The 20,643-nt window shown below is 50.0% G+C and overlaps 1 protein-coding gene across 6 annotated transcripts in view; it reads right to left on the bottom strand.

Moving 5' to 3' along the window:
• Positions 1-20,643, bottom strand: part of SCMH1 (Scm polycomb group protein homolog 1) — a 70,163-nt gene that overhangs the window by 2,192 nt on the left and 47,328 nt on the right. For 2 of the 6 annotated variants that reach the window (XM_084300608.1, XM_084300609.1), the window contains exons 8-14: positions 17,519-17,751; positions 16,820-16,946; positions 15,569-15,769; positions 14,718-14,903; positions 8,859-8,990; positions 3,271-3,474; positions 1,962-2,104 (exon numbers count right to left, since the gene is read on the bottom strand). In XM_084300608.1, coding sequence (XP_084156734.1) covers positions 1,962-2,104; positions 3,271-3,474; positions 8,859-8,990; positions 14,718-14,903; positions 15,569-15,769; positions 16,820-16,946; positions 17,519-17,751 — 1,226 coding nt within the window. The remainder of the gene's footprint in view (positions 1-1,961; positions 2,105-3,270; positions 3,475-8,858; positions 8,991-14,717; positions 14,904-15,568; positions 15,770-16,819; positions 16,947-17,518; positions 17,752-20,643) is intronic. The other 4 variants (XM_084300611.1, XM_084300610.1, XM_084300612.1 and 1 more) reach the window with 4 other exon arrangements.

Here is a 20,643-nt window from a genome sequence, read left to right as displayed (position 1 = left end):
CCCTGCCTGTTAGCCAGGCTGTGCCCACAACACTGACGGCTGAAACAGCACAGCACATCGTTCAACAGCAAAGGAGGCGGCTTGTATGTAGCCTCTGCATCCTGGTGTGGGCATCCTGCCCCCAGCCCTGCCTGCGGCACAGGGGACACGGCCAGGATGCCACATGGTGGTGGCACACCCGCTGGACCCATGCTGTGGGGCAGCGAACACACAGGAGCTGTGCTGAGCTGGTGGTCAGAACCCCCTGAGCGGAGCGGCGATGCTTGGGAGCAGCCTCTCACTCAAGGGCATTGCTGCCTTGGTGCAGGGAAAACGTCCTGGGAAAGGATGTGCCCTGAGAGCCATCCTACTGCCACGCACGCAACACACTGCAAACTAGACTTCATCATGTGAAAAATGGCCATGGTGAAGTCAAGGCTGGAGAAACGAGGCAAGAGACAGAAATCTGTAAACCCAAAGAGAAGGCCACAATGTGCAAAGTTGTCTGGAGTCTCTAAACAAATGCCCTGCAGCTGGCAGGGAAGTGGAGCATCTCACCTCCAGAAGGCCTGGTCTCAGCAGCATGGCTTACAGAAGTACCTCCTGCCTCACAGCAGAGCCAGACATGCCCCTCGCAGAGGCTCAAGAGGGAAGGGATCATGAAGCTTGAAGAAACTGAGGAGCAGCTTTGCACTTAGCGTCTGCTAGCAGATGTTTCTCAGGCTGTCATCCCTTGCAGCACTCTTTTCCTTGGCCCAGGGCTTTGCAGTGGACAAGTTGCCATGAAGAAAATGTTTACTACTGCATTTACTTTTAGTAAATATCACAGCCTCTGACAATAGAAAACTCTGTCCTGTGTTGACACTCAGCTAGGTCTCACATCTAGCAAGATCTCCAGTATCAGATTTGTTCTGTTCTTCCTTTCCTAAAGTGAAAACTAAGTGCTTCCTCAGGACTGCCAGCACCAGGGGCTGTAATCTGTTAGTGGAGAGCTGAGCACTCTCTTGCATAATTAAAATATTTTTCAATTACTGGTGATTCTAAAATAGAACTCATTAAGGAAAAAAAAAAAAAGAGCAAAGAGCGCGTGTCTCAGCCTAGCACATGCCACACTTGCCTCTCCTCCTGCCTGGGGAAGGGCTCTGTACAGCCCCAGCTTGCAAAATCCCCACAGACCTGCATGGAGGTCCAACTCCAGATGCACCACGAACACAGACGTGAGCACGCTCAGCACAGAGAGCCACGCTCGGGAGACACCAAGCGTGGGCTCCCCTTCCTTCAATGAGCCCTGAAGCAGCGAGGGGGGGAGATGCTTCCCCTGGCTGGCACATGAGCTGCACCGCCTCCAGCTCACAGCAAGGACTTCCTCCCACTGCTTTTCTGACTTCATAGGCACTACCAGGTAGTGGACTGAAGGAAAAGGTAGAGGACAGATGAACTGGCAGGAACCAAGACATGAAGGTGACAAAATTTTTGTAGATTTCTTTGTACAAATTCCATGCTGTATATCTGCAGCTATTTTGCACTTAAAGGTATGAACAAAAATCAGAACCTTAGAAGACCCCTTTTTATTGGAGTCTAACTGCAATTCACAGAGTGAATTCCACTTGGAACACGTTTCTTGCCAGAAGAAATTTGCTATGAAGTGAATTTTAGGATTCCAGGATGAAGAGTTTTGTGTGTTTTTGGTGCTACAGTTCAAATCCAGCTCCAAGATGAGCTCTCTGCATGCACAAAGGCAGCATCACTGCAGCTTTAACCGGGCTGAGACGTCTTCCCCTCCGCAATTTCTGAGTGAGAAGATCCCAAGCCCAGACGTGATTCAAGTAGGATTTATAAGATATTTTCCTCAGCACAAAACTAGTGTGAAGTGCTGCTGTTCTGACTCTCACAGACCTTCCTCATCAGGAATATGTTCCCCACCCATATATAATACACACATACACACACGTGCATACACACACACACACAGACATACTTACATGTTTTCGAAAGAGGTCAGCGTGGGGTCCCAGCTGTGGATCTGCTTCTCGAATGAACTGCATCACCTCCTCCACTGTCCAGGACGAGGGGTCTCGGCTGTTCAGCCGCGAGACATCCCGAGATCCAAGGTATCTGTCTGAACCTGGGGGTGTAATTTGTGAGACAGCAGCAGTTACTCCAAGTGTGACCGCAGCAGCGTTGCAGCAGATATTCACCCTAAGCTACCATTCAGTCTCCTCTTTCAAAGCACTGGCAGAGACAACGTGAAGGGCACAACCACACCATACTTGAGAGAGTCCTGAGGCACAGGGCTAGCACCAAAGGACTTTCTCCCTCCTTATGCCTTACGTCTGGGGCAGCCTTCTATATCTAGCCCTGTTACTCACCCTAAAACTCCACTTCTCATTGCCCTTGTCCTTCAGATGAGGCTTGCTCCACATTCCCACTCTTCTTTGCCAAGCTGCTGTTTCCCTGCTTTGCAGACAATTCTCCACTCCCACTCCTCTCCCCGAGCACTGCTCCTGCCCTCCCCAACTGCCCAAAACACCACCTTTAGCAGTTGCAACACGGCAAAGTTACTCTACATTTTCATCGGCTGCATTTTCTGTTGGACTGAGCCCACGTTCAGAATTCTGTTGCCTTGAAACACTGCCTGAGCTAACACAATCCTGCTCTCAAAGCGCTGGCCTGGCGCAGCCAGTTGTTTCAACTCTCGTGCCTGTATGCACAGATGGGGGGGAAGCAGACAGATCGAGGCATCAGCAGCCTGAGCTTTTTAGAATCTTTTACTGACACCACGCACACGAAATTACAACTTTTTCTTGCAAACACCTGGATTTGATATGTGGTTTACTGCAATTAACAGCTCTCCTGACGCTATTCCTCTACACAAGCACCGTTTGTGCATCCACCCATCCTCCTGGCCACCCCCGCCAGCTCCCACCCTAACCAGACAGTTCCCATCGCACCGACCGCTCCCCAGCCATCCTCGCTGACACCCAATTACCGCTCTGACAACCCCTGCCCATGCTCACAAATTCATCTCCTGCCTGCTCCTCCCTGCCCACTGCCTTCCATGTCCCAGCTGGTCACCAAGCCAGAGCTGACCCTGTGAGCACCTCCTGGCCGTATTTCCACCCACCCATCTGCCATGTCTCTAGAACTACTGTTAAACCTAACAGACTACCTGTTTAACAGTGTAGAGGCCAGTCTCTGGTACTTGCTGAAGTTAGAAAGATGTAACTGGAGTTAGAAAAGCCCTTTATTGCCAAATTTACAATCAGAGGGCTGGCTTCTTAACTCTCTTACCCCCAGAGCTAAGCCTACGCAAGGCAGAGGTACTGCCCTGAGTGAGGCTAGAGGGTTGGTGCAGGTGCCTGTATCCTTGCAGGCGATAGTCTCTGGAGCTCCTGCTGTGGCTGGATGAATTGACAGAGTTCAAGGCAGAGTCCATGGGGTCCAGGCGAGGCTCCAAGGGCCCTGGGAGGCCATCTCCCAGAACAAAGGTTTCACCTGGAACGCACCAAGCTGCAATCAGTGCACATGAATGCCACGCAGCCCCACGTCACGGCTCAAGAGCAGTGAGCAGAGCCGCGGCAAGGCAGCACCATGCAGGGCGCACACGCGGCTGCAGGAGCAGGTGTCACACCGCTGCACTGAGGGGCTCCTCCAAAGTACCCAAACTGCAATATGCACGGCTAAAGCACTGCGGCCTGGTGTTTGCCTGGCAAGTTCCAGTCCAACCAGGGAGCAGCGATAATGGTTGATACCCAGCTTTGAGCAACAGCTACTCTGCTAATGCCACCACCAGCTCCAGGTTGCATTCCTGCAGCCTCTTACTGCTTCCACAACTGCTTTGAGCTGGGAGAGGAAGCTCCCTGCATTTCAGACTCAAGGCCCACACATCATGGGCATCAGTGTGCAAGGGAACGGCCTGGGCCATTGGGACTGTGGGGGTATTTAGCCAGACTCATGCCTTGGAGTGGACAGCAGCACACACAGAGCAGGAGGGAGCAGCAGGCTCCTCCGAGCAGCTCACCTGCCCCATCACGGCAAGCAGTGGCATGGGGCAGCACCCAAAACTGGGGTGCTGGGGATCAGCTGTGCACCCCTCCTGCCTTGCTGCTGGGCCCTTCAGTGCACAATGAAGCTGGTGACCAGCACCCTTCGTTGGGGCAGGACAGAAGGCTCTCCCCAGGCAGGGGTCCAACTGCCTGCTTAGACTCCTCACCAGCCCTTCCAGGGTGGGGAATGGAGAAAGCTGCCCTGGATGATGTTCCACTGAGATCTGCGTACCAGCAAGTGAACCTCTGGGCAAGATTTCCCTTTGCTGTTATACTGGGATGGTTACATACTAGGACCACGTGTTTGTAGGTTTTACTATGGCACTGTGGCACAATGCAACCTAATCTCAGTCCAGGTGGAGCTGGTGCTTTATGAATCATCCTCAAATACTTGGGTTCTTTATCACGAAATACCTGGCAAGTTTGCACAGCTGGAGAGGAATGTGTCTCCTACAAGGAGTGGTGCCTGTGTACATGTACTCCTCTGGGCTGTGCCACTGTGCCTGGCTGGAAACTGCAGCACCTCCACCAGCACCCACCCGAACGCTGCAGCAAGCTGCAAGGAGGGGGAAGCCTTGGGAGCTGCTCCAGCAGTAGAAAATTCAGCACAATTGGTGCTGAAGTGGGATGGTGGTGCGGGTGCTGAGCTGGTGTCACAGCCCATGAGACCCAAAAGTTCTGCCCAGGCATTTCTGCTAGGCTGACGCTTTTATGCTCCAGAGAAGGGAGATGCAGCTTGCCTGAGCCCAAACCCGAGTGCTCCAGAGGCTGGGCCCTGCCAACCTTCTCCTGGAAGCAACTTATTTTCTTTGGTTCCTATGAACTACAAGGCTATTCTGTGAAGTAGGATCCTCTGTTTTTGGTGCTGTTGCTGTCTGTATTTGAGCAGAGAACCCAGGGGCAAGCTCAGCTGGGGGTGGGCAGACCACAGCTTGCCAGGCAGCACCTCATTATGTTGTAAGATACAAACACCCCTTTTTGCCTGGCTGCTCAGCAGTCCAGTGAAGCAGGTGTGAGCTTATCACCTTCATAAATGCAATGCTCCATCTTGTGAGTTTTGCTACTCTGCATTTGAGGCACTTCTGCATTTATTTGCTCTTAGGCCACTGTGATGTTCTTAGAAACCAACAGCACGTCCTTAGGGAGCAGAACCAGTGCTCATGTAAAGACTGATACTCTCTGGGTGATGTTTGCTGGCCGGCGTGCCAGCAGTTTCCCATGTGGGTAGATGTGTTTTCACTTGCTCTCTGTGAATCAGACAAGGGGTTCTGATTCATGACTGTTCCTGAATAACTCTGCACTCCTCCGTCACTCCTGTTCCACACTGCTTTTCCACCACCTCATTTCAGCACAAAACTGGGTGCAAACCCAGCACTGAGCTGGCTGCCTGCTCCCAAGGCAGACTGAGACTCCCTGTCCTGAGCCCAGACATACAGTGGATACAATTTGCACCACTGGCTCTTCATAGGAGCTCCTTCGCAGAAGCTACCTTGGGTTTCCTCTCCAAGATCAGGACAGTTTTTCTTAAAACACAAATCACTTTCCATTTCATACACACTTCTTGGAACATCTGTGCAAAGGGTGACGTCTGACTCCTGGAATGTGCGGTGGCGTGAGAGCAGCTGGGGGGTACAGCCTGCCGCACCGCTCTGCGTGCCTTGTGGCAGGACAGGGGCAGGCGCGGCAGAGATATGGCACAGGCAGGGGTCTGTGCAGCTCAGCTCCAGCCTCCAGGGAAACATGACCCCCTCTGCGAGTGACGCACAGCCTCAGCTTGCCAGGAAGCCCCAGATGTGCTGGGTCAGGCAGAAGTGCGTGTCCAACTGCTAATGACGACACCGAAGCTCATGCAGAGGGATGTTTGTCAGCAGAATTTCAGAGCTAGGCTGGAGAAGGCTGCAGCTTGGGAGGCTGGAAGACCACATGCATAGGTGCAACACTAAGGATCCAGAACTCACCCTCGGAACATATTTGACTCAACAATTAACACGCTGTCATTATTCTGATGTGAATGCTCTGTGATGCGTTCTTCAAATATGTGATCATGTTCTCACACGTGCTCATGATCAAACATCCGAAGAAGAGCATGCAGCCACACAACTTGGGAGCACTGCTTTTTTGCCTAGAATTAAAGCTGCACACTCATCCTCAGGTTCCCTGTCTCGGGGTTGGTGAGTGCTTGGTTGTGCTGTAAATACTGCAGCAGAGCTGGAGGCTTCTTGGTAGGGTCAGTGCAAGAGAGGTCTTGAACTTTCTTAAAAATACAAACACACAGGGAGCTGCTTACACAAATGATACCGTCAGAGAGGGGAGAGGGAAACAAAGCAAAGGGAAAATTTTGACTAGCTCTGTGATTCAGCTACAGCAGAAGACAACGTGCTTCTGCAGGTGGCAGCGCACAGACTGCTTTCAGGCACACACACTATCCAGAATCCTTCTGCCCTTGATAACTAGTTTTTGGAGGGAGGAGGAGGTGGTTAATTCTTAGGCAGATTTTCTTATATGAACTGCTAGTTTTAAATACAGGCTTGCTTTTGGAGCATTGTAGAAAAACATGCCACAATTAGTGGTGGAGAGGCAGGGAGCAGATAATTAAAGTTTAATTAAACAAATAATGCTATAGATTCAAGAGTGCAGTTTTACTGCTAAAACACAGAGTTTGGCCACAAGCACAAATCTGATTTGCACAACTACTAAACACCCACTGTTTCCAACAAATGATAGTCTTTCAAAAGGGGGTCCCCACTGTGCTGGAACTGCAGCTTTTTAGCAAAAAGCTACATTAATGGCACTGAGTGTAAGAAGAAAAACAATATATGAAGAGATCCCCTTCTTGTCTTTCTGCCTTCCTGCCAAGGGCACAATGAATGGAGACTTCCCCCTGCTACTCACTGCTGTCAGTTTGGCAAACTGGAAATAGCTCAGGTGCTGCAGTGTGCCACACCAAGAGCAGACACCTCCTCGCTCAGGAAATACACCTATCTGAGTACTTCGGGCTCAAGTTCTTAAAAAACATCCTCTGAAATGCAAGTATCCCTGCTTCTGCTTAAATTTCATAGTGGATGAGGTGGAACGGGCCATTAGTTGATTGCCTGCAGGATAAAATTGAATTTCTCAAAGGTATTTAGAATTGTACCTTGTTTCTCTCTGCCCTGTATATCTCTGGCTTGAACCAAGAATGGACCAAGACCAAGTTTCTGTAGGAAGTTCACAAACCACGAGAATCACCACCTTCACGTGAAGGCACACAGTCCGCACACTTGTCTCTACTTTTACAGAAGAGGCTGCAATAATCTGGGCATCTAGATGGCAAGCCACATTCAAAGGCCAAAAGATACCTGAATACACTCTGAAGCAGACTGAGATTCAACCTTCCAGACAACCTAACTAGGTTCCTACTCAGAATTACTTGTTACAAAATCCCTTTGACTGACTATACAGAGAGTCTGCGATACCACCTAAGCAAGGCACCTTAATTTTAGAGCCCCCCCAAGAACAGCAAGGCACTGCCCAGACAGTAGGAGCTGACGCGCTTTGCTAATGGTTACCCGTGTGCAGTGGCTGATGGATTAGAGGACACCAAGAAGAATGTGTACCAAGAGGTGATAGAGGGATTGCGTTCTAGGGAACAACTTTCAACTTGTCAGTATACATGGGACAGTCCCACAGTCACCTTGTTCTTCACATCAGCTATGTGACAAATCAGCAGTTTTGATCGATTTAGGTACTAAGGCCATTCGAACCTGTTCATCACAGGGTGCAAGTTCAGATCAGCTGTGACTGGAAGAGCACAGAGCATGGTGAGGCATGAAGACTAAGCTGCACCAGAGTGCACAGGAGGCTGCTGACTCTCAAATCTGGGATCAACAGCCCAAGCCCAGCAAACTCAGCAACAACTGCGGAAACAGTGACTCTAGCGGGACAGCAACAGAGCACGAAGCAACTGAACTAAGAGCCCAGCTAACAGACTCCAGCAGTTTTTCAAGAACTTATTACAAAGAACTGAGACTAACCACTTGACAGATTTTGCCATCAATTAAAGGGCTTTAGGAAAGCTGTACCTCCACTCTGCATTATGGAGCATTTATAGTTCAGAACAAAAGGGAAGGTGGAAGCATATTTACTGAGGACTCCTCAGGCTCACAGTCCTCCAGCTACCCAGACCCACTGGAAGCCCACGACCTGCACATGCAAGTGAAACCTATGGACCACGTACCAAAGAGGTTATTTCTGCAATTACTTTTGAGAACGTGGCAGAGCACATCTGCATCAGTTATTTGGCTGATGGTGCAGGCAGCAGCAGTGCTGCAGGAGGTTTGGTTTAGCTGGTGAAGCACACGGTAGTGAAACATGCCGTGTTATTTAGTGAGGGTTGTGAGGAACACGATGGGCTCCTGGGAAAGGGCACTAGCTCCCAGCCAGACAGCTGCACATCAGCATCTGTAGAAAACACTGCAGCAAGCCATCATGGAAAAAAATCAGGGGGAGATTGAAGCAACTGGACAGTTTTATGACCTTTAATACCATATATAGCAATGGAAGCTAAAATATAGGTAATTAAACCCCAGGTTTTATGGTATTAGCTGATTGCTATCAGGGTTAGAAGGAATTCTGCCTGCATTCCACGTCTTGCACAACTGCTTGGGCTACCTGCCTCAGTGTACAACAGTTTCTTCTTCTCTCTGAAACACCAAGCACCGACCCATGACAAAAGAGACAAAGCAAAGCAGACTTCCTAAGCCCACAGCTTGGGCTGGCATTGCAGTGAGGTTCTGCTGCATCTGTTACAAGTTGCTATAAACAGCCAGCTTTGGGAAGAGACACTGTGCTCACCTTCCAAAGGGTGACGGTCATTCTTTGGTAACTTGGGGGAGAGAGGAGCACTGTATGGAGGGGAATCTTGGGAATATCGCTTTGTACCCCGGCCTGGTCCCTGCAGAGTGCCGTCTAACGAACTGCTTCTGTCTAGGAAAAGAGAACAAGCCCTATTTAGGAGTGGAGATTTTCTGGGAAATTCAGCCCTGCCAGAGTCACTTGCGACTCTTGTGCACCGCCAGTCTGGTAACAGCCTGCTGAAACTGCAACCCAGCTACAGCTGTCAGCGCTTACCGTTTCGTACTTTGCTTTGTGAGTTTCACAGAGAAAAAGGGTGGGGATGAACCTAACAAGGATCTATAGCCATTTTTTGCCATGCTTCACCCCAAATGGCACCTTTGATCAGCTTCATTTAATTTTTTCTCCTTCTGGCTCATCTCCCACATGATTCCTCCTCCACCCCAGTCTCCTCACCTTTTGGGCACTTGCAGCCCTCAGACAATTTGCAGACACTCTATGCCACAGGCACCATTTGATAAAACTGTACTTGAATTTTCAGTCTTTCCCTGAACGGCACCCCCAGCGTCACAGCTGTCCCTGCCACTCTTCTACCCCAGCAGTGGGGTTACAGGGCGCCAAGTCGCAGCCACCCGGCACCGCAGGCACCGGGCCAGGCCGCGAGGCATCCCTCACAGATGGAAAATGCTGAGCACACAACGTCACTGCACGGATGGACACAGAGAATGGGACTGCTCACACGGACAGGACAGCAGCAACGACAGCGGCACGGCTGGTGGCAACCTTGCCCCGTGCGGGCACAGTGTGGGGTACAGCCAGCCTGCAGCGGGGACCCTGCACCCAGGGGTGAAATGCTGGGAGATGAATGCCAGGAGCCAGATGAGAGCCTGCAGCAGCTCGAGCCACTGGTGTGGGATGGGAGGGGACTGGAGGGGTGACAAATACGGCGAGGAGTGGGTAGGACCAGACACCAACGGAGATGTGTCACACCAAACGAAGACACAAAGGAAAGGATGGGTGGGAAGCACCAGGCAGTCACAGCTTAGTTGGCTAACGAGAAACACGAAAGTAGATAAAAGCACTTGTTTTATCAAAATCCTTTTGGGAAAGGAAAGAAGCTGCTTTTACTGAGGCCCCTGGACTCCCTACAACTATGGTCAAAAACCACCAAAATATTATTAGAAAGATTAGCACTGTCCTCAGGACAGTTCCCCATAAGAAACATTCACTGCCCAGACAGAGATGAGAAACAAATGCTCTTAGTAATGTCTTTGGATATTTTTAAATGTAGAATAGGATGCATTTCTTCACCAAACAGTCACAGAACCACAACAAAAGGTGATTTTTTTAAAGGTTTTATCTTTTATCTTTTTTTTTTTGGGGGGGAGGGCAGGTATTTTTAAAAATTTTTGATTGTAAAAGTAATACAAACACACAGAAGGTCAGGTTGTTGAAAATAATCCAGGGAATTAGAAAGTAAGTCAATGCAAATTAAAGGAAGGATAAACCAAAGCAGGTCTGCAGTCAGGGTTTCTCAGTTTAAATGGCCGTTTTTAAGAAAATACGGAAATAGATATGCACACACAGCTGCATGCTGTGGATCATCAGGAGAAAAAGAAAATGCCCTTAGTTCAAAGGATGCCTTAAACCTCTTGAATGTGTATTATCAGTGAGGGAAAGAGCTGGCAGGAAAGGACCCCACATCTAACTGGAGAGGGATCACTTAGAGAAGGATGCTGAGAACATGCAGATCATTTACAGGAAATGAAAGGGACCTGCTCAGCCAGGAGATGTACGCCTCAGAGGACAGCACGTACAGGGACGATGTGAACTTTGAACTCTGTCTTCTGACAACGCAAAGGAAAAGACAGCACTATGTCCTCCACTGCAAAAGTAACAAGTGTGTGGGTACAGAGCTAGAGGATGTCACGGAGAAAGGTAAAGACTGGGAAAAAAGCTTGTCCTTGTCTGCAAATTATGGATCAGCTTTGGGGAATATTTCACCTCCCTAACTTGGAAAGTTGACCATGCCAGCATTTGTGCTGCTAGGAGGGGCTCTGTTGCAGTCAGGCTCTGCTCAGCTCGTCCCATCAAAGTGGCCCCTTCAGGACACTGTAACTTGCCCTGGTTGCACTGCTGCTTCCTCCCTGTCTGCAGAGCATGGCTACGCAACGAGCCTCAGTGGAGATGTGCTTGGGACATCCACCTGAATCCAGACATACCAAAGCCACCTTCTGCTTTGCTTCCAATTGCAGCAATGTTGAACACTGGGACAAAGCCCAAAGGCTAACAGAAATGGGACAGGAATGAAAACACACACCATTGACTAAGAAGGAAAAATCAAATAACCAAATTTACTCAAGCTGGGGAGGGGGGGAGGCATAAGGGTGCAGGAGGAAGCAGAAATAAAACAAGCGAGAAGGTGCATGGGTCTGCATCAGTGGGTCTGCAGCAGTGACTTCAAACAAAACTCAGTGATGGACTGCTCAGCAGGACTGGAAATACAGTGCTAGCATTTAAAAAGGAAGGGGAAAAACAATATAGGCAACTGAATGCTTATGTATGACCTCAGCAGTACTGCAAGGCTTCTCAGAGGTTCAGAAGGGAGGGTAAGTATAACATTGCACTTACACACAGCACATACAGCAGTAGGCACTCATCAGAGGTGACTAACCCAACAGCTTCTGTATCATCGAGAAATATCTCATTTATCAGACAACGGAAGCATGGTCAATCTCATTTACCTAGAATTCAGCAAGGCATTGGTCATAGAAGACCAACATTCAATATTTTATAGTAGCTTTGGCACAGATCTTAGAAATTCGCTGATGAAATCTGCTGATGTCTTCCTAAGTTGGGCCAGACAAGACAGTATTTGATTAGAGAAAAAAATATAAAGAACAGAGTACCAGACAGGAGGTAAGTTCAGATGCAAAACGCAGATATGTATGTGACACATTAACCTGCAAGCTGTGAACTTGCAGCTGACAATGACGGATGGGAAGAACAGGGTACATGACCAGCATGGGACACTTGTCACCTGCTACAAGGACGCAGCAATGAAAAGTGGCTTCTTGTGAAGACGGTGGTGCCAGTGCTGTGGCACCAGGCCCTCACCAGATCTTCCCCAGAGTGCTGGGTAGCACCCTGGTCACCTCACTGAAGTCTGACCCCAAGCAACACTACGTGAGGAGAGCAGAGAGCGTTTCTTACTAGCACAGATGGAAGGCGAGCTCCCCTGCTTTCTAACAACTGCTTTCTAACGGCCTCCAGAAGGAGGGGAACTAAGTTAAGCTAAAAGACGATGTTAAGACGAGACGACACAGTTACCAAGTAGCCCAAGAATAAATTTGGACTAGAAACTAATTCCCAACTAATTAAAAACAGAGCTCCAGAGTTAATCGAAGCAATGCTGTGGTGTCCATAATAACAGGATCCCAACTCAGTGGTTCAGAGGGTTCATCCCGTCCATGTTTTCGGATAGCTCCAGATCAGACCTACCTGCTCACAGTATTTCCCAGCCCACTTCTATTCCTATCAACAATAATCAACTTTCCATTTTCTTGCAAATCCACAGTTTCCTGATGTGTAACTCGATCCATTCCTGCTGCCTTCTGTGGCTAGGACCTACAGAGACTGCGTGCCACGTCGCAACTCCATGGCAACACAGCCTGACCTACAGCTGCTGCAGGCTTCTTCTGCCCCAAGCACACCCACGAGCCCCCCCAGCACACCGACGGTGGTGCTCGTGTCACGGTTAAGGGCATTTGTTCTGGGAACCGAGACCAGTTCCCACCAGTGACTGTTTTCTGGAAGAACTGGCCTGCTCAGGCACGTGAGTGCCTGAGCCACACAGGAAACAAAGCAAGACACACGGAGCTGGAGGTGAGTCCATGGCAGCCTTCTCACTCGGTTTCATTTAAGCAAATATAAAACCACATCCTCATTCTTCCATGACCAGCACTAAGCTCTAAACATTATTGGTACTGTTTTTTTGCCCTCACCAGAAATCACTGTAATGCACAGATGTTTATCATCTTTCAGGCGCTTAAGAGAGATGTTAGATCCCTGAGACATCACTGTGAACTAGAGGAGTAGGGGTTATCACCTCTCTAGACTGTGGTTAATCTTTAATCCCTGCAAACACTCTAACAAAGAGCTCCCAGTGGGCAGATCTCAGGACTGTGCCACGTTTGGTGCTTGCCTGTGCTTCCCCCGCTTTTCCTCCTACCTTCCTGCCCTGCCAGGCAGCCCTGCCCTTGGTGCAAGACACCCGTGACATCCCACATCAGCTACGAGCCCCATGCGGGCTACAGGACCCTCTCCACCCACACCTGCTGCCATGCCCAGACACAGGACCCTCTTCCTCACATTCTGGCTTTGCTCTATTTCATGATGAGAAGGTAGATCCACACAGAAACATGGAAACATTTCTTCTAATTGGGGGTCAGCTAGAGCGGTAACCTCTAGTTCCAGCAACTAGTCCAGCCGCTCCACTACCTGCCACAGCAGCCAACCAGCCTCCTACAGCTCTCCTTACACCACAGCAAGAATCCCTGCTCCTGGCCCTGCACAGCTCCAACTTGCAGGCAGCCGCTCAGCGCCAGAGGAAGCAGAGGACACTCACCTGAGACCCTCATGCTCTTAGCACTGTTGCCATTCCCCTCCCCAGACACATGTGCTTTGAACACCAGCCTGGCCATGCCTCCCAGCTGGTTTCACCATCCTCACTGATGGCTCCTGGAAGCACAGGAGTGAGAGGGCAGCAGGAGAGAGCAGAGAGGCAGGGGAGCAGAGCACAGAGAGCAGAGCACAATGCACGAAGCACTAAAGCACCAGGTGCCTAAGCCTCACACTTTTCAATCTTCCCTTAAGTAGTTTTTCCTAAGACCTTATCCTTTTCCATCAGAAATTCTTCTTGCTCTTTATGTAAGAGCCATAATTATCCAAAGGATTAACTCTGAAAGACCTCAAATGGTACAACAGTTATTCACTGGCTTGGAGAGTGAAGGATGCATAACAGGAGAGCAGATCAGCACGAGACATTTGTCAACCATGTACCGAGGGTGTAGATAGCATCTATCCTCTTCACGAGCAGAGCTCCTACAGGATTAGCTCCCCCAGAGCCCCACAGCCAGCCCTGGGAGGCAGCTGTCGCCCCGGGGTTGCTGCCACCACATAGCACTTGTAGGGAAAACTACTGCTTTTCTTGTTTCCCAGTGCTTTCATTTAAAAGCAGTTTTGCAGCCTGATGATTTGCATCGTGGCATGAGCTATCTTGCCAGGGGTGTGCTGCTTCAACGCAGTGGAGCATTAGCCTCGCCAACAAAAACAAAGCCACCTTTGCCTCGGATAGCTGCAGCGTGTTTCCATCCCTGAGCAGGCTGAGCTTCCGCTGAGGGCTGGACTGCTGGCAGCAGATTTGTAGCCACGCTGGAAACTGCTCAGGTAGGATTTAATTAAATTCCTAATTACAGTTTACCTACTACTTGTTATCACTCTTCCATTTCTTATGCAAAGGCTTTCACTAATTCCTAGCTGGATGAAGTCACTCTAATCAGATTACAGGAAGCGGGAAGGACCGGGGGACGAGGAGAGGAGGGAAGACAGGGAGACAGCACGGATGAACGGAAACCTACAGGCAGAGATGGAAATCGGACTGACAGGCAGAAAATAAGGCAACTTGAATGCTAAGCGAAAAAGAGCCCTGTAGGCATGTGAATGACACTGCTGCGATGCGATGAACCCTGCAGAGAGGGCTCGGAAACACGCTCCTGCCTCCTGAGTTAATGATAAAATCTGGGTTAAGGCGCGGAGCACCTGGGGTCCCTACAGCGCCGCCCCCGCCCCAACTCCTACCTGGTAGATACCTGTCGTGGTCGTACTCGTGTGAGCGCTGCATGTGGCTGTTCTGAGTGAAAGGCTGGTTCCCAAAGAGGTTGTCACTGCGGAGATTGTGGCAGAGCTTCTCCAGGAAGCGGAGGACGTAGGTGATACTGTTTACTGCTGGCAGGTTCAGAGTGTGCTGTTCCCGATCAAACACAGCTGGAGACAGAAACAAACAGAGCCCAACACGTAAACCCCCAGCAAAGGCAGGAGACTACGCCCAGGGCTGCACAGCCAGCTTCTGTATCTCAGCATCACTGGTCTAGACTAGAGCAAACAAAAGCCACTGCCTTCCGCTGGCTGGGCGCTGGCGAGCTCGCCTCCCTGGGACAGGCTAAAACCAGCCTGCTGCACCCGCTGTCAGGACCAGGCTGTACGGCTGCGAAGCCGCGGTACCGGGAGCGAAAAGGTGCTCAAGGAGGGGCCTGCACTCCCGCCATCCGGGTCAACCAGGGCTTAAGAGTAAAACTAAAACTCGGGGGTAGGGGAAGAGAAGCTTCGCGGTACCGCTTTTCCTTCCACTAGGAGTTGTGCAAGGCCCCCCGTTCCGTCCCCTGCTGGGGTCCAGGCAGTGCCGGAGGTGACGCACAGCGCTCCCCAGGCTCGCAGCAGCAGCTGGGCCTGGAGGACAAGCTACTGCTCTGCTCTGCATCAGCCGCTAGCTGTTGCTTCACTGACACAGATTTCTGGCAAGAAAGAGAAGACAGAAATCTTCTGTCTGCCCCTGGCCCATGACTGTACCAAGCTTCAGGAGAGACATCTTCCAGCGACTGAATTCTTGCAATGACATCTCTGAAGGCAAAGTGCTGCAGGCCAGTTCTCACCTGAGATGACCTCTCCCCCGTGGCCTTGTTTTAAGAAGGAGAAGACAGTTTTCTGATGATAAGCGCAATCAATGCAGGCCTGCACTGCTTGCTGCAGGACAACAGAAGCTCGAGCTGGTCCAAAATGATCCGGCAGCTGCTGAACTTTCTTCTTGTCTAGGTGGGGCCCAGTGCTGCCGTTCTTGTTCAAGTAAATGCAAACTGCCAAGATGAGAAACGTGTTTGCCATTAACCCACTCAAGAAATCAAGAAACAGATGCCTAAAATCCAGCCTGAGGGATAGAGATGCCCAAGTTTTAAGACTGTAAAATCACTCACAAAGTGTGAGCGAATCCATCACCTGCCTGCCTGCAACCTAATGACAGAGACACTTTTAGGGGGGAATCACCTCTCACACCTTCCTGCCTCATCATGCTCACCTTTCACACTGCTGCTATTACACCTATGCTTTCCCCAGTGCTCAGGCTCCCAAAGGCAGGCTGCAGTGTGGTTCCTGGGCCAGAAAGGTAAAGTGGCTGAGATGTTCAAAGGAAATGAAGGAATGCAGCCCCAACTCCGGGGGGAAACTGGGTTCTTTGGGTTCCTCTGAAAATTGCGTTCTGGGGAAACAGAGGGCTCTACCCATATCCAGTGTCTGAACATATAAAACCCATCTTTGCATTAGACTTTCCTGCCCAGGTTCACCTTTGGCTGTATCTCAGTCGTAGCAGAGCACATGCTTTGCACTGGCTGCTTCTATTCCTCCCCTGCTCTCTCTTGTCCCTGCTTGTCTGGCTGAAGCTGAACAGCCCATGGCCACTGCTGCTCAGCAGGAGCTGTTCTGCACCTTGCTCTCTTCAGCAGCTGTGCCTGGCACAGTTTTGGAGAGCCCATACTATGAACTCCTGAGTGCAGCTGCTCACAGTACTGCCTCTAGGCTGTATGGGCCACACGAAGTGCACTTTGAGGGCTTTGGAGTCACTAACATGCAGGTGACAACTCAGGGAAAGGGAACTCTGCATTTGTCAGATGGACTTGCAATCCTCCTATGGCTTCATATTTCCAGTATGGATAAATGAACAGCTGGTCTGAGCTCACGTGCCTCTTTTCCTCCTGACACACTCTGAGTTAGGCCAGCCTTTGTTTGTGGAATCTTAAGGTTTGCTGGTTTGTGTGTTTGTGAAGAAATGGGAGTGCTGTGGCGTGCCACCTCCTGACTGCTGCAGCTCCTAACTGTGCAATCTTTTCGAGGATGCAGTTCGAGACCCTTACCTGTGGGAGCCTGCATGGCAGAGCTGGGGATTGTAGCAGCGTCCTGGGGCACAGTGCTTGTGTCTGGTTCTGGGGTACTGGTTGTTGGAGAGGTGGGTGCTGGGTTCAGCAATGTCCTAGGTTTCCTCTGCAGAAAAAGATGAGGATATTTCTCCTTTTATCCCTGCTCTCCTATACCACCCATGATCACTACACTCTCTTCTCTGCATCCAACAAACAAGGCACTGTGGAACATGACATACTTCTGATGGCGATGACGGGAAGTTTCAAGAACCTACTTAATCAATATGTGTACATTCTAGAAACCACGATCCTCGAAAAAATAACAAGCCTGAGATCCGCCACCTCTGCTTGACTTGACTCTGCTTGACTAGCTACACATGATGGACAGAAGAGCTTATTCCACCATTTGGCCAACCTGTCATGATCATAGCATTTGCCGTGCTACTTCACAGCTAATGCAGTTCCAAAGACACGGTTTCTTGATGGAAATGATCTTTAGGACACAGACATTCTCTACAACTCTGAGGCTGGACTCGGAGGGATATTCCCAGCCCCACACACCCCTCTGGTCTCCTACTTGCTGCAGTCACACAGCCAGAGGCTGAGACAAACGTGCACAAATACACGCATGCACCATCCCATGGCAGAACTTGCAGCACCTGCTTTTCACCCGCCTGCATCAGCATCAGCTTTTACCTTACTGCCAGGCTTTGGGCCTCTCTTTCTGGGGAATTTCAAAGGCTCCACTGACTTGGAGGGTGTAGGCATGGGGTGATGGATTAGCGCTTTGGTCGTTCGACCACGCTTCTTCCCTGTTTTGCGACGCCTTTGCCCTTGTTGATGCCCCAAAACAGTCTTTGTGCTACTGTGCATGCTAGGTTTCTCCGAGTTTACTTCGGAGGCAGGTAAAGGGCTCTTTGGAATCACAACTGAAATAAAAAGAGAAAAAGCAAATATAATTAAATCAGGCGAGAATGAAAACAAGAGCAGCCTCCATCTTTAAACAGTGTCATATGGAAAAACCTGGAGTAGTCACAGTCCCCTGAGTGGAGGCTACTGCTCTCCATGCCAGAGTAAAAACCAAATGCACTGATCCGGGGTTCAGCACCTGAGCTGTGGGGCGCTGTGGCTTAGCCTGGGTAGGCTGAGCTCTGGAAGGATCACACTTCCAGCCATACCTTCTTCCTGAAAACAACTGGCACTTACAGCTCTTCCATCTGCAAGTGGAGACCTGCCAGAGATCAGGTAAGATGCTCTGAAAGCATTCCTAGGGGAAGGATCAGTCAAGACCTGCCTGACAGTACAGAGCCAGGGCTGTGCTGGAAATCCCCTTTCTCGAGAGGCTGAGGTCAGATTTGCTCTGTCCCTAAATTACCAGTGAACAGCAGGGGAAGGCACCACTATGTCCTTGATTCCTGCAAGGATGACTGCTCCCAGCCCAAAGCAACAGCTCCTATCTCAGTTACTTCAGCTCCTCTCATGTACTGCCAGAGGTGAGAGATGAGACAGTATCTGGCTGCAGACAGCACATGGTCCGATCCTTCTTAACTTCTCAAGCTTTCCACGACAAAACCAGGTTTTTCTGGAGTATTTCCCCCAAATCCCCTGCATTTGGTCATTCATCTTTCCCAAGCCCCACTAAAGGCTGGAGATGAGCTGGCCCAGTTCAGCAGACCAATGCCTCTTTAAACTTCTGCTACAAGAAAACAACACAACCCTCCTATATTTTGAAAACTGCACGGCGACATTTATGATGTCTCATTTCTCAGACCTGGAAACCTCACTGTGTGTTCAACATGGGGGCTGTGACTTCAAAAAAAACACAACAACAACTTCCACCTTTTGACGTGGGGTGCGTTATAGATAAGAAGAAAACCTTGGCAAGGAAAGCAGAGATTCATAGAAGAGCGATACCAGGATGGCAAGCGGCACCAGCAGTGACAACTGTGGGCGCATAAGGAGAATGTAAGGTTCTCAAATGAGAGCTTTACAAGCAATCACTCTAAGCAAGGACAAAGAAAGCCCTTCCTGTCGACAGCTCGGGAGCAGCTAACAGCTGCGTCCCAGGTTTCAGGGGTCTGGAGAGGATCCCTGGGCTGCGGGGTGGCAGCGGCAAGGCAGGAACAGGAGCCCCGGCAGCCCCAGGGCAGGGAGCTGTTAACTGCTTCGCTGCGGCATGGCTGCTGGGGAGGGTCTGCGTACGGCTCCATCAGCAGCTGCTTGCTTTGGCCTTACACAAATGAGCCCCTGGAAGTGGAGGATCCTGCTCTGCTCCTCCGGTCTGACTGTGCTTCATTCACCAGCTTCCACGCTGGAGTCATCCCCTGAGAGCAGACCTGTGCCTGGCTGCCAGCTCCCGGACACCCACAAACTGTACATTCAGCTCAAAAACAGGGCATTTTGCTGCCTCGCTGGGCAGGACCAGGAGACCTCCCACATGCCAGGCATGTCTTCGGTCCATGCTGCCACCAGGACACCAGCCTCCAGAAACTAGCCCCACTCTGCTCTTCAGGTGAGCAGGGCAAGAGTTACAATGCCCTCAAATTCTTTTATTTTTTTTTAAATCTTTATCTCCTTGCCTTTGTGCACTACATGCACTAGGGCTGTGTGTTGGATTCTGCTGATAAGCTCGCAGTCATTGAGTGATTTACCTAAGATTTACCTCATTTCCGAACTAACATCTTCTTGTGCCAGGTGGATACAGAGAGTGGTGGCAGAAACAGAGTCGAGGGATTTTGCTGCTCTGTGTCTAAGATAATAACACCAACAACAGTGCTACTTCTCTGGCAAGAAAAGGAATGCAATACACAAATGCTCGTTACTGTGTCACCCACCGAGCTCCGTGAGCAGAGAGGAGCAGCAGGGCCAGGTATCCTCGGCCAAATCGCTGTGCCTCCAGCCTTACATCTGCACAGCTGACTTCAGCCAACGAGTGTTTGTGTAAAGGGATTTACTAGAACCCTGTCATTTGATAGAGCACGGATAAACATGGGTAAAGAACTCAGTACTTTAAAGAAACTTCCAAACATCAAAGCGATGTGTAAAACAAAGTGGGAGGCATTTTGTTTGCACTCTGCAGCAACACTAAGTGTCCGAACAAAGCTGTGCCATAGTGAGGTTTCGCTAAGTTTCAAGAGAAATCGAGGGTTCTACAGACGAGCTGTGAAGCAACCTGAGTTACCAGTAAAAAAAAAAAAAAAAAAAGAAGAAAAACAAAAAACACACCACAAAAACAGAAACAGTCAATTTGGAAAGTTAGGATGCCATGAACAACTGCTGAACTGCACCCTCCCCAGCTTGAACCGCATCTCAGAGAAACCCCAGTGCCAGGGAAAATGCAACTGACGTCAGGCGGATTCCCAGTTTGCATGCTTTCACTACAGAATTTTGTAATAAAAAGTCATTTCTGGGGGGTAGAATAAATGCTAGAAAGTTCCATTGTCCACTTCAGTCACAAAGATATTAAAAGTAACATTAATTTAATGTTAAGCTTTACCACTCACTGCTTTCTTTTTAGGGAAATAAAAGCCCCTTACACGGTACGTGCAGAGCACACGGCAATTTCTTTCAGCCACAGCAGAGGAGATTGCACTGAGGCTGCTGCCATGACAGCCCATCCTTGCCACCGCCCTGTGCTAATTCATTTCATAAAAAAACACCAGCCTGTGCTAACTCACGTCTCTTGTCCCTGCCAGACGTACTGAGCCACACACCATCAGCTTTTGAAGAAGGAGACAGCAGCCACTCGGGGAGATCTGTGCTGTACCAAAAACCACAGGGCTCCGGCTGCTCGCGCTGCTTGAGCCCTTGCGGTGACCAGC

The sequence above is a fragment of the Netta rufina genome (genome assembly GCF_964035555.1).
Source record: "Netta rufina genome assembly, chromosome: 23".
Lineage (NCBI taxonomy): Eukaryota > Metazoa > Chordata > Aves > Anseriformes > Anatidae > Netta > Netta rufina.
This window is presented reverse-complemented; position numbering and strand designations above follow the sequence as displayed.